This window comes from Entelurus aequoreus, linkage group LG16, assembly GCF_033978785.1.
Source record: "Entelurus aequoreus isolate RoL-2023_Sb linkage group LG16, RoL_Eaeq_v1.1, whole genome shotgun sequence".
Lineage (NCBI taxonomy): Eukaryota > Metazoa > Chordata > Actinopteri > Syngnathiformes > Syngnathidae > Entelurus > Entelurus aequoreus.
Window position 1 is genome coordinate 22,094,563 of NC_084746.1, and position 17,538 is coordinate 22,112,100.

General features: G+C 40.0%; 1 protein-coding gene across 2 annotated transcripts in view; it reads left to right on the forward strand.

Moving 5' to 3' along the window:
• klhl36 (kelch-like family member 36) overlaps positions 1-16,109 on the forward strand; it is a 215,850-nt gene extending 199,741 nt beyond the window's left edge. For both annotated transcript variants that reach the window (XM_062022366.1, XM_062022368.1), the window contains one exon: positions 10,251-16,109. In XM_062022366.1, the coding sequence (XP_061878350.1) occupies positions 10,251-10,791 (541 nt within the window). In that variant the 3' untranslated portion in view covers positions 10,792-16,109. The remainder of the gene's footprint in view (positions 1-10,250) is intronic.
• The last annotated feature ends 1,429 nt before the right edge of the window (positions 16,110-17,538 follow it).

A 17,538-nucleotide genomic window follows, 5' to 3' on the forward strand; every position in this document is an offset into this window, starting at 1 on the left:
GACTGACCTGTGACTCACTACAACAATAGCTATTCATTTTATTTAAACTACCATATTTTCCAGACCATCAGGCGCACCGGATTATAAGGCGCACTGCCGATGAATGTCTATTTTTTATATATCTTTTTTCATATATAAGGCGTACCGGATTATAGGGCGCATTAAAGGAGTCATATTATTATTATTTTTTTCTAAATTGAAAATACTTCCTTGTGGTGTACATAACATGTAATGGGGATTATTTGGTCAAAATGTTGCATAGATGATGTTTTACAGATCATCTTCAAGCCGCTTTCTGACAATCGCTTCCGGATGCGCCGTTTTGTGGGCGGTCTTATTTACGTGGCTCACTTTCGGCAGCGTCTTCTCCCCAACATCTTTGTTGTACTGGTTTAGCGTGCAAGGACGAGAATGGAAGAAGTGTCAAAAGATGGGGCTAACTGTTTTAATGACATTCAGACTTTACTTAAATCAATAACAGAGCAGAATCTCCTCATCCGGAAACAACAACAACAAGGCCGGAAATGTGTCCCGTGAAACCGTCCAACCGGAACTCTCTAATAACTAAAGTTCTTTGGGTGAATAATGTAAACTCACTATACCGGTATGTTTTAGCGCTTTCATGGCGAGTTTACTGACAGATATAAGTAAGAACTTTACACTACTTTATATTAGAAATGGCAACAGCGGAGGATGAATGTCACATAACAAGAAGATAGAGAAAAAGAAGAAGCTTATTGACTCTGGTGTTGTCACAGACTACAAAGGTGGACACGTGCAATTTTTCAGGATTTATGCAGATTCCAAATACAGATCAGCAGGTACCAGAAGGTAAGAAAAGTTGCTTTTGCATAATATTGCGAAACAAAACGCCACATATGTCTTACCTTATACACACACCATAATAATACTCGTATGTTAAAGCACATCAAGCGGTGCGGCTTCATAGCTTACCAAAGTCGTACTAAAACATTTTGATAGATTTGTGAGCGCAGTTTGTAATGTTCTATATTTTCAATGGAACATATAACATGTTGGTGTTGTTTACTTGAGACATATTGCCATCATAGTGCAGACTACACGTATCTCTTATGTTTGACTGCCATCTACTGGTCACACTTATCATTACACCGTGTACCAAATAAAATTGCTTCGTAAGCAAAACCAGAATTATTCCGTATATTAGGCGCACCGGGTTATAAGGCGCACTGTCGAGTTTTGAGAAAAAAAAATACAATTTTAATGGCGCCTTATAGTCTAGAAAATATGGTAATTATGGCGGCAGAGCGGCTTGTCCAGTAACCACAGGTATAGAGGAAGTGAGATTCAAACAGCCAAATGCTCCTTGGGTCTTTGCAAAAAAACGCTACAATTAGGTCTGGGCTAATAGTCAATAAATAAATTCACAATTAATCAAATGATTAATGAAAATTAACTCCATAACTTTTCCAGCAAATTGTCTGTGTGTGTTTGTTTTCTTCGTCTCTTACTTTCAAACAGGTCACTCATAGCACACATGCTTTTATTCAATAGCAGACTTAAATGAACAGCGTGAACCCTCTTATCAGCCTTAAACAATCTTTGTCTCCATGGGCGGAGGCGGGACCGCTTCTTAACGCACACAGAATGCATGGACATAGAGCCTCGCTAGTTGCTATTAAGAAGCACGGCAAAGTAACAACATTTTGGAAAAATTTGTATCATTGCATAGCCAAATGTCCTGTGTGTGAATTATGTTTTCTTCAAACAAGTGAACAAAATGACCTTTTATCACTCACGAACAAGCAAGAATGCCCAATTTCTTAGAAAGTGATGGTAAAAACAAAAAAGGCAACAAAATGAACCAGTTTTTTCAACTGGGGGAAAATTGCATTTCAAGATGTTCAACATTTATTGAACTGCAATTTTTTCAAACATATATTGACAGTCCACTTTATTTATTTTTTGTCTTTACTTATTTGGAAATAATTATTTGGAATAATTAAAAGCTCTTGATCTTCCACTTACGATGATAAAAAACATTTTTTTACCATAAGTTTATTTTGTTTGAAATAAATACTTTCATTATTGTTATTATTATTATTATTATTTATTGTTAGTGAAAAATGAGCGATAAATTAATATTGATTCGTAATTAATTCATCTAATTAATATCTTTTTTAATCTTATCTAAAGAAAAATACTGAAAAAAGCCCACAATTTGGGACCTGGACCTCTGGCTGGGGGTCGGTGGAAGCTGGCCTACTTTTAAGATGGCGCCGAGTGTCCGAATCCGTGAGTTTTAGTTGTAATGGTACAAAATGAACTGAAGAGCTAGCCTAAACATTAACATGCTAACACTTAGCATTTGTAATGTGTAATATACTAAGTGATATGATTCTAAGATGTATGGCTGTGGAATTAGAGAAAAAAGTGTACAATTAACTGGAAAAGTGTGTATGTGTGCGTGCGTGTGTGTGTGAAAGAAAAAGAGGAAGAAGGCGTGGCTTACTGCTGGTCTGCTTGCACAAGGTCGCTAAAATAATGTTTGCAGGTACATTTTTACACCATGAATGTCTAGAACCCATCCATCCATCCATCCATCCATCTTCTTCTGCTTATCCGAGGTCGGGTCGCGGGGGCAGCAGCCTAAGCAGGGAAGCCCAGACTTCCCTCTCCCCAGCCACTTCGTCCAGCTCCTCCCGGGGGATCCCAAGGCGTTCCCAGGCCAGCCGGGAGAGATAGTCTTCCCAACGTGTCCTGGGTCTTCCACTTGGCCTCCTGCTGGTCGGACGTGCCCCAAACACCTCCCTAGGGAGGCGTTCGGGTGGCATCCTGACCAGATGTCTGAACCACCTGATCTGGCTCCTCTCGATGTGGAGGGGCAGCGGCTTTACTTTGAGCTCCTCCCGGATGACAGAGCTTCTCACCCTATCTCTAAGGGAGAGCCCCGCCACCCGGCGGAGGAAGCTCATTTCGGCCGCTTGTACCCGTGATCTTGTCCTTTCGGTCATAACCCAAAGCTCATGACCATAGGTGAGGATGGGAACGTAGATCGACCGGTAAATTGAAAGCTTTGCCTTCCGGCTCAGCTCCTTCTTCACCACAACAGATCGATACAGCGTCCGCCTGTCAATCTCACAATCCACTCTTCCCTCACTCGTGAACAAGACTCCGAGGTACTTGAACTACTCCACTTGGGGCAAGATCTCCTCCCCAACCCGGAGATGGCACTCCACGCTTTTCCGGGCGAGAACCATGGACTCGGACATGGAGGTGCTGATTCTCATCCCAGTCGCTTCACACACGGCTGCAAACCGATCCAGTGAGAGCTGAAGATCTTGGCCGGATGAAGCCATCAGGACCACATCATCTGCAAAAAGTAGAGACCTAATCCTGCAGCCACCAAACCAGATACCCTCAACGCCCTGACTGCGCCTGGAAATTCTGTCCATAAAAGTTATGAACAGAATCGGTGACAAAGGGCAGCCTTGTCTAGAACCCACAGCTTCTTTATTGTTTTTAATGTAAGCACATGCTTGATAATCACCCTGATAGAGAAAAGAGAAGCTGAAGGTTGTAGTCCACCAATGCCAAAGTGCTTTGGTATTAGTAAGCAGTACTCTGACTCACCACACTGGGAGAAGTGGGGGCACTAGAGCTAACAGACACATGTCTACAGCGGAAGCCAGCGTAGAAGGTGAAGCGTTTACAAACGGCTGATTTTGTTATTTTAACTGGCAGAGAAAAGTTCAGGGGACGATCCTCCTTCATCTGTCATTCAGCCTTCAGGGCTGTGTGCAGGGATTTCTGATATAACCCCTGCAACCACACGCAACCTGAAGGATTTGCAACTTTCACTGTCACTTATATCGTATGGACTGAATGAAGGAAAATTTTAGTGGTTTTGAAATAGTCAGTTTTTCCATGCAAGGTACAGTATACGGGTCCATGCCTAGCTAAGCCTTAGATCCTTAAAGGGGAACTGCACTTTTCGTGTCGTCCTCGCCAGTTTCGGGTCCTAAATGGCTGTCAAAGTGTCCCAACTTGTCGGATTACCCACTCAGACGTCTAATGTGCAGGTGAGATGCAGGATTCATGATCTACAATAAACTTCCAAGGAGCAAGGAAGCAGAAAACAGCTTTCCACTCGATGATGGAAACATAGGGACACACGCTAGTGAACACGGCGCCGCTAAAAATACTTTGTCTGCGTTAGCGCTTATAATAACAATATCACCAATACTTGGTTAATATTTAAATCAAGAAATGTAAATTGAGTATTGTTGGTGGTTTTTGAATGGTTAATTTTTGTTTTTTATGGGCGGAATAGTGGAGCTCCCATTGGTTCTGCTGCAAGCGGACTTTTTTTTATGTTTATTTGATATTTATAATGCATTAAAAAAAATCCATCTGTAATGATTGTGAGCGATAGGCAAAATTCCCAAAAAAGTGCAGTTCCCCTTTAAGACTAACCACTGCTCAACACTCCACTTTTTAATCAGATATGCATATTTCTGTTTTTGCACAGTCACAAGTACCTGTGCAAGCAACGGCTGTTTTCAGTTATGTCGACAATCACTTATGTTGACGTAATAAGTCTTTTGTCAGGTCCAATCAGGATTTTCCTGGCTTTATTCTTGTGATTGTTGCTGTCTAAAATGCCTGATTCTGCACCAGCTTTTTCACAAAGTTGTGGCAAAAGTTGCAATGTTATGTGTCATATATTTTCATGGACACATTTGATTGGTTTGACTGATGACGTGTTTTGCAGTGTTTGAATGTAAACGTTCCTCGAAATTCCGCGGCCAGCTAAGACTACGGGTGGCTGACATTGGTGACGCCTCAGACTAATCATATGTACATGTTGGTGTTTGTTGCTCCATTTTATTTGGCATTGAAACAGGCACTTACTTCGTATTGACAAATGATGAATAAGACACCGTTGATTAATATATCAAAATGATGGACCAGACAGTAATTTTTATATATTTTTTTTATTTAGCCTTTATTTAACCAGGTAAAATCCCATTGAGATCAAAGATCTCTTTTCCAAGGGAGACCTGGCCAAGAGGGCAGCAGCAAGGTTACATTAAAAACAGTAAACAACACATGAAACATAACATTTACAACATTAAAACTTGCTCACATAACACATGTGCATACAGACAAGGTAGACTGCAATCCTTTCACAGAAGCTTTAAACTCATTTAATGTAACAAGGGTTTGAAGTTGAAGATTTGATTGTAGGTTATTCCAAGCCTTTGGTGCTGAAAACCTAAATGCTTTCATGCCCAGTTCAGTTCTTACTTCGGAGATGACAAATTGCAAAACATTCATTGAACAAAGATTGTGACTTCCTTGTTTCTTTGTTAAAAGACAAGATAAATAAGATGGAGTGATACCCAGAATGGTTTTGTAGATGAACACATACCAACGATTGAGGCGTCGAGTACATAAAGATGTCCAGTTAACCATTGAGTATAACACACAATGGTGAGTAAGGGGAGCGCAGTTGCTGATGAATCTCAGTGCACCGTGGTACACACTATCCAGCTTGTGGAGACAACCAGCAGTAGCATTCATGTACAACACATCTCCATAGTCAATAAAAAAAGGTTGTTTCCACCAATTTCTGTTTCACAGTAAAAGAAAAGCAAGACTTGTTTCTATAATAAAATCCCAGTAAAAGTTTCAGTTTTTTTACAACATACTGAATGTGCTCCTTAAAACTCAAGTGGTCATCAATTAAGAATCTTAAATATTTAAAAGAAGATACTAACACAATGTGTTACCCATTTCTTGTTAAAATGTTCTCACACAGTGCTGATCTTACCGTTTTTGATGTGGTAAAGATCATGCCCTTTGTTTTCTCTGCATTTAAAACCAGTAGAATATAGCAAAATTGAGATTGGCTCCAGCACCCCCTGTGACCCCAAAAGGGACAAGCGGTAGCAAATGGATGGATGTTATTGTACTCTGTCAAATGCATGTTGTAAATATTTAAAGGCCTCAGCAGGAGTGGGTGCTGTGCAGTATATGACAGTATCATCAGCGTAGAAATGGAAAGTTGAGTTCGGAATATTCTGTCCAAGATTATTTATGTAAGTAGTGAATAATAAGGGGCCCAACACAGAACCTTGAGGGACACCCTTTTTTACTTGCAGTACGTCCGAGGAGGAACAGCCTCTATCTGAACAGCCTGAGTTCTACTTGTGAGGTAATTTGCTACCATCCAACTGCTTGCTGAGAAAAACCAATAGCTGAAAGACGTTTGATTAAAATTACATGATCAACAGTATCAAATGCCTTTGAAAAGTCAATAAAGAGGGACAGGCAGCACAGCTTCTTGTCAAGAGCTTCAGTTACATAATTTATAAACTTCATAGCAGCAGTAACAGTACTGTGATTTTTGCGAAAACCTGACTGAAATGATGACAGAATGTCCAAAAAGTCTTTTATCTGTTCACTTATAAGGGATTCAAGCACTTTTGCCAGAACAGAGAGTGTAGAGATCGGTCTGTAATTATTTAGATTACTAGGGTCACCTCCTTTTAATAGGGGAATTACAAGGGCAGATTTCCAATCCAAGGGGATTTTATTTGAAGTTAGAGTAAGGTTAAAAATGTGAGTCAGTGGTCCAGCTATAATTTCAGCTGCCAACTTTAAGAAGAGCGGTTCCAACTTATCTTAGCCAGCTGGCTTTCTCGGTTTAAGTTGTTTTAGAGCCCTCATGACCTCTGTTGTGGTAAAGGGCGTAAAGTTTAAAACCTGGGTATTTTCAACGTTTCTTTCCGGAGTTAGCGGAACTTCAGTAATGTTGTCAGAATTATAGAGAAAACAAGAGGAAATAAAATGATTATTAAAATGACTACCCATTTGTCTTCTGTCACTTACTCTGACACCTTCAACAAGTATACTAGGTGGGAGATTGACTGAATTACAGCAAGCGGACAAAGATTTGATGATTTTCCAAAACTTCTTTGGGTGTTTGAGGTTTTCAGTTGACTTTCCGAAGGAGAGCGGTAAATTGATTTCTTAGTTGTCTAAAATTCAACCAATCTGCTTCTAACCCTGACTTGCGTGCCCTGGCCCATGCAGCATTACGCTCATGCAATACATCTGACAGGTCCGTTGTAAACCACTGATTGTCACTTCCTTTAACCCTAAATTTTCTAAAAGGGGCATGTTTGTTTTCTTGAAAATATTTCCAAGCCAGTTCAACATTATCAAAAAGAGCAATTCTATCCCAGTTAAAAAGATGCAAGTCATGTAAAAAAGCTTGCGTGTCAAATAATTTCATATTACGTTTTTCAACAAGACGAGGCTTGCTTTTAGGAATCCGTGTGTCTCGCACTACTGCAATCACACAATGATCACTCACATCATTAGGGAAAACACCAGATGCAACAAATTTAAAGGGCATATTTGTTAGAATTAAGTCAATGAGTGTAGCTTTTTGAGGGCATTTAGGATTAGGTCTTGTAGGTGAGTTAATTAATTGTGTTAAATTTAGAGATTCACACTGTGCTTTCAAAGAGTCAGACACAGATGAGAGCCAGTCCCAGTTCAAATCACCAACCATCACTATTTCATTGTATGTCAGTTGAGACAGAAGCTTCACAAGAGTAGATAGGGAATTACTAGGGGCAGATGGAGGCATATAACACCCCACTAGCATAATGTGGTGATTTCTAGCTAATTCAATTTCAAGTGCTAACAGTTCAAGTTCTTTACTTACTGATTCAGAGAGCACTAATTTAACATCAAACCTCTGCTTAATATATATAGCCACTCCACCACCTTTTCTTTGTCGGTCAGTACGATAGACATTATAGCCATGAATGTAAATATCTTTATCAAGCACAGATTGTTTAAGTCAAGTTTCAGATAAGACTACAATATCAGCATTTGTTGAGTTTATCCAGATCTTAATCATATCCAGGCAGGCCGATGGTGGAAGGAATTTTATTTGGCATTGAAACAGGCACTTACTTTGTATTGACGAATGATGAAGAAGACACAGTTGATCAATATATCAAAATGATGGACCAGACTGTAATGACTTAGAAGACAGTAAAAGACTACCGTATTTTACAGATTATAAGGCGCACTTAAAATAATTTTTTCCCCCTCAAAACTCAATGGTGCGCCTTATAACCCAGTGCTCCTAATGTATAATGTAGAATAATTCTGGTTTTGCTTACCGACCTTGAAGCAATTTTATTTGGTACATGGTGTAATGATAAGTGTGACCAATAGATAGTATTCAAACATGAGAGATATGTGTAGACTGCACTATGATGGAATATGACTCAAGTAAACACCAACATTTTATATGTTCCATTGAAAATATAGAACATTACACACGGCGCTCAAAATGTTTTAGTACGACTTTGGTAAGCTATGAAGCCGCACCGCCTGATGGATTGTCGGTGCATTAAACATACAAGTATTATTATGGTGTGTGTATAAGGTAAGACATATTATCTGGCGTTGTGTTTCGCAATATTATGCAAAAGAAACTTTTCTTACCTTCTGGTAACTGCTGATATGTATTTGGGATCTGCATAAATCCTGAAAAATTGCGTGCATCCGCCTTTGTAGTCCGTGGCGACACCGTAGTCGATAAGCTTCTTCTTTTTCTCTACCTTCTTATGTGGCATTCATCTTCCGCTGTTGCCATTTCTAGTAAAGTATTTTAAAGTAGCGTAAAGTGAGCCACGTAAATAAGACCGCCCACAAAACGGCAAATCCGAAAGCGACTGTCAGAAAGCGGCTTGAAGATGATCTGTAAAACATAATCTATGCAACATTTTGACCAAATAACCACCATTACAAGGAAGTGTTTTCAATTTACAAAAAATTAATATATAATATGATTCCTTTAATGCGCCCTATAATCCGGTGCGCCTTATATATGAAAAAAGATCAGAAATAGACCATTCATCAGCAGTGCACTTTACAATCAGGTGACGCTATGGTCCCGAAAATACGGTACAAAAAGTTTATTTCCAACTCACCCTGCCATCACAATCCATGCCACCCGCACCGCAGGTGTATGTGCCTAATATGATGAAAACACCACTCCCACAGTGCAACCCACAACCAACCAGTGCAGCGGGAAGGTGACCAATCTTATCCACACAAACAACTTAGAGAAATAGCAAGTGTGGCTTCTACAACGTGTGCATTTGAGCACTGCTCAGTGACAAATTTGATTGGCCAAAATGTGCGGGGTAAATTGCTGGGATTGAACAAAGTAGCAAAGCCTCGCATAATTCACAGGGTTTTGCAAGAATTAGCATTAATTAGCATGCATCGATGTGATTGCAACTTGGTGAAGTGGTGAACTGTTCTTATATGACTTATCTAACTTTTAGCCTAAGTCAGGGGTGCCCATTATGTCGATCGCAAGCTACCGGTCGATCGCGGAGGGTTTGTCAGTCGATCGGCAGCCAGCCATTAAAAAAATAGACCTAAAAATGATCGATCATCAATCTTCACTAAAATGTCACTTTCGTCACTTGATTGACATTCACAGCACCTGAGGGTCTTTTGAGATGACGCTGGCTGCTGCGGGCTCATTATTAAGAAAAAATTACCGACAGGAAGGCGAGAAACACTTTTAATTTCAACAGACTCTCGCGCCGTACCTGCCGTCAAAACTCTATAAAGACCGACTGCACAGTTCCTGTTTTCACAATAAAAGCGGTGCTTCATCCTGCCTGCGCTAACAACAGAGTCTCAGAAAGGTAGCGCACACAAGCTAGCAAGCTACGAAGTTTGCCGCAATGTATTTATTGTAAAGGGTATAAAAACGAGTATTGAAGCTGGACAAATAAAATGCCAAAAACCAACCACTTTCATGTGGTATTGGACAGAAAGGAGGACTTTTTTTCTCCTCCATTTGAAAATGCGTACTCTCTGATTCCAATCAATGCAAGTCATCAGAATCAGGTAATACACCAACTTATATTCTTGTCTTCATGAAAGAAAGGAATCTATGTGTTAAACATGCTTGTATTATCATTAAACACCTTTAACTTGTTGACAAAAATGTATCTTTCATAAATAAATAAATATAAATGATATATATGAATGAGGTAAATCCCCTCGACTTGGTCAATTGAAAAGTAGCTCGCCTGCAGAAAAAGTGTGGGCACCCCTGGCCTAAGTCATAGTTTTCTGCCAAAGCTTCCAGCATCCAGCAAGTATTCATAAATCTGCAGGAGAGAATTGTTTAGTTTGACATTTTTATTGTCTTCTAGGTTGACGTACGGCCATGCCGGCACCTTGCATCACGGTGTGGTCTACATTTCCGGCGGACATGATTGTCAGATCGGACCGTTTCGCAAAGATGTCCTGTGCTATGATCCATTGGCGGATGGCGACGTGTGGGTGGAATGCCAACCCATGGCGCTGGCTCGGTGCTGGCACTGCATGGCCTCCCTCAAGAATCTAATCTACGCCATCGGAGGCAGCAACGACCACGAGGATACCAGTGAGCGATTTGACATTCTGCAGGTGGAGTCCTACAACACACACAGCCAACAATGGACTCATGTGGCACCCCTTCTGTTGCCAAACAGTGAGGCGGCCCTGGCGGTGTGGGCCGAGAGGATTTATGTGCTGGGCGGTTACAGCTGGGAGAAAATGAACTTCTCTGGGACCACTCAAGTGTACAATCCTGATGAAGATGTGTGGTCCACAGGGCCTGACTTGCCTAAACGCATCGCAGGCTCCTCAGCTTGTGTGTGCGCCATTAAAGCTCCTTTTACATCTCTGAATCCAGAAGGGATCAAAAGTTGACAAGTGGGCCCCATCATGTCCAATTATGTTAAGATGTGAACATCAAATCTTTAATATTAGATTAGAACATATATATATTCTTTTTTCACTGCTTGCCTTTTCGTGAACATACATTCCAGAAAAACGTAAAAAAGTGGAAAGTTGAAATGTTGATCATACATACGACTGGTTCATGTTGACAAGTTGTCGACATTACCAAACTATTTATTGCTTGCAGATTTACGTACTTTTCGGAAAGAACTTGATTGTTGATTTTTTTCTTCATTCTTGCATCCAGAATCCAGGCTAATATTGCTATGCTTCTATTTTGAAGTTGACTTTTCGCTGAACAGGAAGTTACAGTAGCAGTAGCCCAGGGTGACGGTTCAATTCCTGCTGCTGACCAAAAAAGTACATTGCAGCTTGTTAGAGAGATGCTAGGTTGTATCTTCAAGTGCTACAGGTACTTTTGAATTACAACTTTGGCACTTATTCTTTCAGTTTTGTGGCAACTACTGAACACATCACGGTTACACAGCAAAAATTGTGGAGTGGAAACACAGGAGTTGCTTTATAAAAATATAAAAACTACAAAATGAAGACAGTCAAAATATTAATGATGTACACTTGTTCTAAAAGTAAATAAAAATATATACATTTACCTGTAAAAAAATTCAGAATATTTATTCCATATTAGGGATGGGTACCTAATTCAGTACATTATTCTGTCAGTTTTACCGGGTATCGATTTACATTAAATCAAACGATACCATATTGTCATACCTTTGTTGCAAGTAGGGATGTCCGATAATGGCTTTTTGCCAATATCCGATATTCCGATATTGTCCAACTCTTTAATTACCTATACCAATATCAACCGATATAAATTGATACCGAAATATACAGTCGTGGAATCAACACATTATTATGCCTAATTTGGACAACCAGGTATGGGGAAGATAAGGTCCTTTTTAAAAATAATAATAAGATAAATAAATAAAAAACATTTTCTTGAATAAAAAAGAAAGTAAAACAATATAAAAACAGTTACATAGAAACTAGTAATTAATGAAAAGTAGTCAAATTAACTGTTAAAGGTTAGTACTATTAGTGGACCAGCAGCACGCACAATCATGTGTGCTTACGGACTGTATCCCTTGCAGACTGTATTGATATATAATGTAGGAACCAGAATATTAATAACAGAAAGAAACAACCCTTTGGTGGGAATGAGTGTAAATGGGGGAGGGAAGTTTTTTGGGTTGGTGCACTAATTGTAAGTGTATCTTGTGTTTTTTATGTTGATTTAATAAAAAATAAAATAATCATTTTAAAAAAACGATACCGATAATAAAAAAATCAATACCGATAATTTCCGATATTACATTTTAAAGCATTCATCGGCCGATAATATCGGCAGACCGATATTATCAGACATCTCTAGTTCCAAGTGATGTCTTGTCTGGTTGCAGACTCAAATTTAAAAACTTTCAAGAAATAAGACATTTTCTCTTTGGCATTCATCGAAGGCGGACACTTTCCCCTCCTCCTTGCCTCTCCTGCTTGCTTCTTTGTTTTGTCTTGTCTTAACTTTCTTGTATCCTCTTTTTGCACTGCTCTCCAAATTGAATTGATCAACTAGTCACTCAATGAACTTGACAAGATCTCTGGGTTCGGGGGGACCTGCTTGTCCTGGGGAACCAGTTGTTGCTAGACACACAGACTTGTGGGAGAAGCAGAGTGCCGCGCGCATGGCGACCCTTTCATTCGAGGACAATGAAGATATCTACCGTTTCGGAATCATGATAATAGAACATCTGCTGATTGGAGTAAGCGTTGCCCTGGTTTATCGACAAATTAAAAGATGCTGGCAGCTGTTCAAAGTACCCTAAAGCTGCCACAAATGATTGAAGGATGCGAGCAGAACTCTGGGTACTCTTGACTTTTTGGGATCTAAATCGCAAACTGGACAACAGCTTGGAGACGCCATCTGCTCCGCATGGCGAAGTATGATGAATTTAAGGACCAGAAATAGACATAGTGAAACGTTTAAATTAGTTTTTGCTTGCTCAAACACAAACATTCTAATCTGGATTATTTTCCCTGGCTGCAAGTGACATGGCTTTGAGACCTCCCTAAAGGACAGAGCAGTGAAGACACAACAAATTCCTTCCTTGTCGCTCACACCTGTTGTTTTTTTACTTTTGTTGGACTGACTGGCTGTTATAGAGATTGCAGCAGAAAATACACAGAAAATACACGTCACACGAACCCATATCCCAGGCTTTCGATGCTTCACCCCATGTGGTATGATGGAAAACGGAGCATCGCCCCTAGTGGCTGGCAGCTTCGGGCCTGATGCCTGCCCCCTAACTCGAGGTGGCAAGCCTCGAGTTGTATGTCATAAAATGTATATGTGCTTTGCTATAGAGTGTTTTTCCTGATCTTTAACTACCACCAAGCTGCTTGCTTTTTTCACCTCTTCTTCCCCCCATGTTTATCATTTTCCCCACCTTTTACGGCGTGCCACCCTAACGCGGACCTATCAGCGTTCCTGTTCTGTCACAATGTACATACCGTATTTTCCGGACCATAGGGCGCACCGGATTATAAGGCGCACTGCCGATGAATGGTCTATTATTGATCTTTTTTTAAAATAAATTAGGCGCATTAAATGAGTCATATTGTTATAATTTTTTTCGAAATGTAAAACACTTCCTTGTGGTTTACATAACATGTAATGGTGGTTCTTTGGTCAAAATGTTGCATAGATTATGTTTTACAGATCATCTTCAAGCCGCTTTCTGACAGTCGCTTCCGGATGCACCGTTATGTGGGCGGTCTTATTAACGTGGCTCGCCTTCGACAGCGTCTTCTCCCTGTCATCTTAGTTGTAGCGGTGTAGCGTGCAAGGACGGGAGTGGAAGAAGTGTCAAAAGATGGAGCTAACTGTTTTAATAACATTCAGACTTTACTTAAATCAATATCAGAGCCGCATCTCCTCATCTGAAAACAACCACACTGGAAATGTGTCCTGTGAAAAACCGTCCAACCGGAATTCTAATAAAATTCCTTAAGTGAATAATCTAAACTCACTATACCGGTAAGTTTTAGCGCTTTCATGGCGAGTTTACTGACAGATATAAGTAAGAACTTTACACTACTTTATATTAGAAATGGCAACAGCGGAGGATGAATGTACCATAACAAGAAGATAGAGAAAAAGAAGAAGCTTATCGACTACGGGGTCGTCCTGGACTACAAAGGCGGAAGCGCACAATTTTTCAGGATTTACGCAGATCCCAAATACAGATCAGCAGGTACCAGAAGGTAAGAAAAGTTGCTTTTGCATAATATTGCGAAACAAAACGCCAGATAATGTCTTACCTTATACACACATAATAATAATACTTGTATGTTTAATGCGCCGACAATCCATCAAGCGGTGCGGCTTCATAGCTTACCAAAGTCGTACTAAAACATTTTGATAGATTTTTGAGCGCCGTGTGTAATGTTCTATATTTTATGGAACATTTAAAATGTTGGTGTTGTTTACTTGAGACCCATCATAGTGCAGGCTACACTTATCTCTTATGTTTGACTGCCATCTACTGGTCGCACTTATCATTACACTATGTACCCATGATGTTATGATGACTCAAAACTGGTTGAACTTAATGAATAATTTGTTAGAATGCAAACTGCTTAGATCAGTGGTCCCCAACCAGCGGTCTGGGGTCCGGTACCGGTCCGTGATGCATTTGCTACAGGGCCGCACAGAAACATTCATTTATAAACGATCGCATTTTCGGCGGCTTAACTTTCGCCTGTCCCATTAGACACACCACAAAGCATGTTCTTCGATGTATAATATGCTCTAGCTTCTGATAGGAAGTCACTATTTGTTATATCTTTGTTACAATGAGACAATACACAATAATGAACATTTAGCATGTAGTATATACATCAACCTGCCGTGGACCATCGCAAAGAAACAAGCCCAGGGCTCTCACTAATTCAGTGTTGTGGTAAATTGTATTTTTCATGCACTTATTTTTGCTGTATTTATCTACCACACGTGAAAAGCCGGTCCGTGGAAATATTGCCTCCATTAAACCAGTTCCTGGTGCCGAAAAGGTTGGGGACACTTGGCCTTAGATAAATCAAGTCTTGCACCGCAAATCATCTTTTTTACATCCCAATGGTGTCCAGGGGAAAACTGGACCACCAAAGTACCATATATAAACAAATATAAGAGAATTAATGTACTGTTTGGTTCAGGCAAATCAAATATTTAATAACCAAACACTGGTTTGTATTCTATGGTTGATGTATGAAATATGTTAGCAAGTGTTTCTTTTTTACTTATTAGTTTGTCACATTGTGTTTTGTGGCAGTTTTGTGTTTAGCTTCAGAGCATATTGTTTTTTATTCTAGTTTTCTTTGGATATATTTTTGACTTATTTTAGATGAAGAAAATTGTAAGTACAAATGTCACTATCAAAGTTATAACTTTACAGAATGTTTACAATGAAAACACAAGTCAAATACAATTTAAGCGTTCACCTACTGTATTTCAGAATAATGTGTGTAATTTTGAAATATTCTGATCCAGTCTAACTACTGTAGTAAATTTTTTCCCATGATGGATCCTTGGGGATTTCAGGGGTCCTTTGGTTGCCATATTGAGTAATTCCCAGCAAGCAGTTGTTTACGTTTTGCTTTGTTACACTATAACTAAAAGGATGGAGATAGTTCACTGGCATGGACCCATTCCCTTTTCGCAGTTATTTGCAGATTAGAAGAAATTAGTTTCAAACAAACATTTTCTAGTGAGAGGAGGAATTTTCCTTATTTCATATGCAAATGTTGACAGCAATGAAAAGAGCGTCAAATGGCGCGTCAACATTCTTAAGAAATATATTCCAATACAAAAATACCAATAGAAATAGTACTGTTGATAATGAATAATACAATAATCACCTCTATTATCAACAATACAATCGTTTCAAATGTAACAATACATATATGTAATGATAACTTGAAATACAAAAGAAAGCAGATAAATGGAGGGGAAGAAAGAGAAGCGAACTGTATTAACCTTGTAGATTGTTATAGTAACAATAGGTTAAGCTTTGTCAGTGTACCGTGTTTTTCCCCAAGGGGAACAACATTACTGTATGTTTGATGAAACGCGATTATATACATGAGTGTATGTATGCATATGTGCTTGTATATGTACTGTATATGTATGTTTGTACAGTGATGTATATGTACAGTATGTGTATATGTATGTTTGTACATTGAAGGTGCGTGTGGATGTATGTGGGAGCGTAGGAACGTATGTATGTGAGTAAGTACCAATGTGTGCGAGTATGTATTAAAGAATGAATATACATATGTATGTTGTGGAGTCTCGGCTAGAAACCCCCGATCAGGTAAAAGTTTCCACAGGCCCAGCAGCCACAGTGACGGCAGAGCTCAACACAGCAGGAGGAGGCGAAGCCTGGGCAGTGTCATTGAGTGGAGGTACTGTATGTCCCAAATTTACTCCTCAATAAGCATGATTGTCAGCACCTTCTCAGAGCACACTTGCTCTGAGTCGGGTAATCCAAACGTTGGCTATTTAAAGGCCTACTGAAATGAATTTTTAAAATTTAAACGGGGATAGCAGATCCATTCTATGTGTCATACTTGATCATTTCGCGATATTGCCATATTTTTGCTGAAAGGATTTAGTAGAGAACATTGACGATAAAGTTCGCAACTTTTGGTCGCTGATAAAAAAAAAAGCCTTGCCTGTACCGGAAGTAGCGTGACGTCGCAGGTTGAAAGGCTCCTCACATTTCCCCATTGTTTTCAATGATGGCTTCCAGCAGCGAGAGCGATTCAGGCCGAGAAAGCGACGATTACCCCATTAATTTGAGCCAGGATGAAAGATTTGTGGATGAGGAACGTGAGAGTGAAGGATTAGAGGCAGTGCAGGACGTATCTTTTTTCGCTCTGACCGTAACTTAGGTACAAGGGCTCATTGGATTCCACACTCTCCTTTTTCTATTGTGGATCACGGATTTGTATTTTAAACCACCTCGGATACTATATCCTCTTGAAAATGAGAGTCGAGAACGCGAAATGGACATTCACAGTGACTTTTATCTCCACGACAATACATCGGCGAAGCACTTTAGCTACGGAGCTAACGTGATAGCATCGTGCTTAACTGCATATAGAAACAGACGAAATAAGCCCTTGACTGGAAGGATAGACAGAAGATCAACAATACTACCAAACTCTGGATCTGTAACCACACGGTTATTGCTGTACCTCCTGGCGAAGCCTGGCACTGCTGTTGCTAACGACGCCATTGAAGCTAACTTAGCTACGGGACCTTAACAGTGCTATGCTAAAAACATTAGCTCTCCACCTACGCCAGCTCTCATCTGCTCATCAACACCCGTGCTCACCTGCGTTCCAGCGATCGACGGCGCGACGAAGGACTTCACCCAATCATCGATGCGGAGACAGAGGAAGTCAAGGTAGTCAAGGTAGTCACGGTAGCGCGTCTGCTATCCAACTCAAAGTCTTCCTGGTTGTGTTGCTGTAGCCAGCCGCTAATACACCGATCCCACCTACAGCTTTCTTCTTTGCAGTCTCCATTGTTAATTGAACAAATTGCAAAAGATTCACCAACACAGATGTCCAGAATACTGTGGAATTTTGCGATGAAAACAGAGCTGTTTGTATTGGGATACAATGGTGTCTGAATAC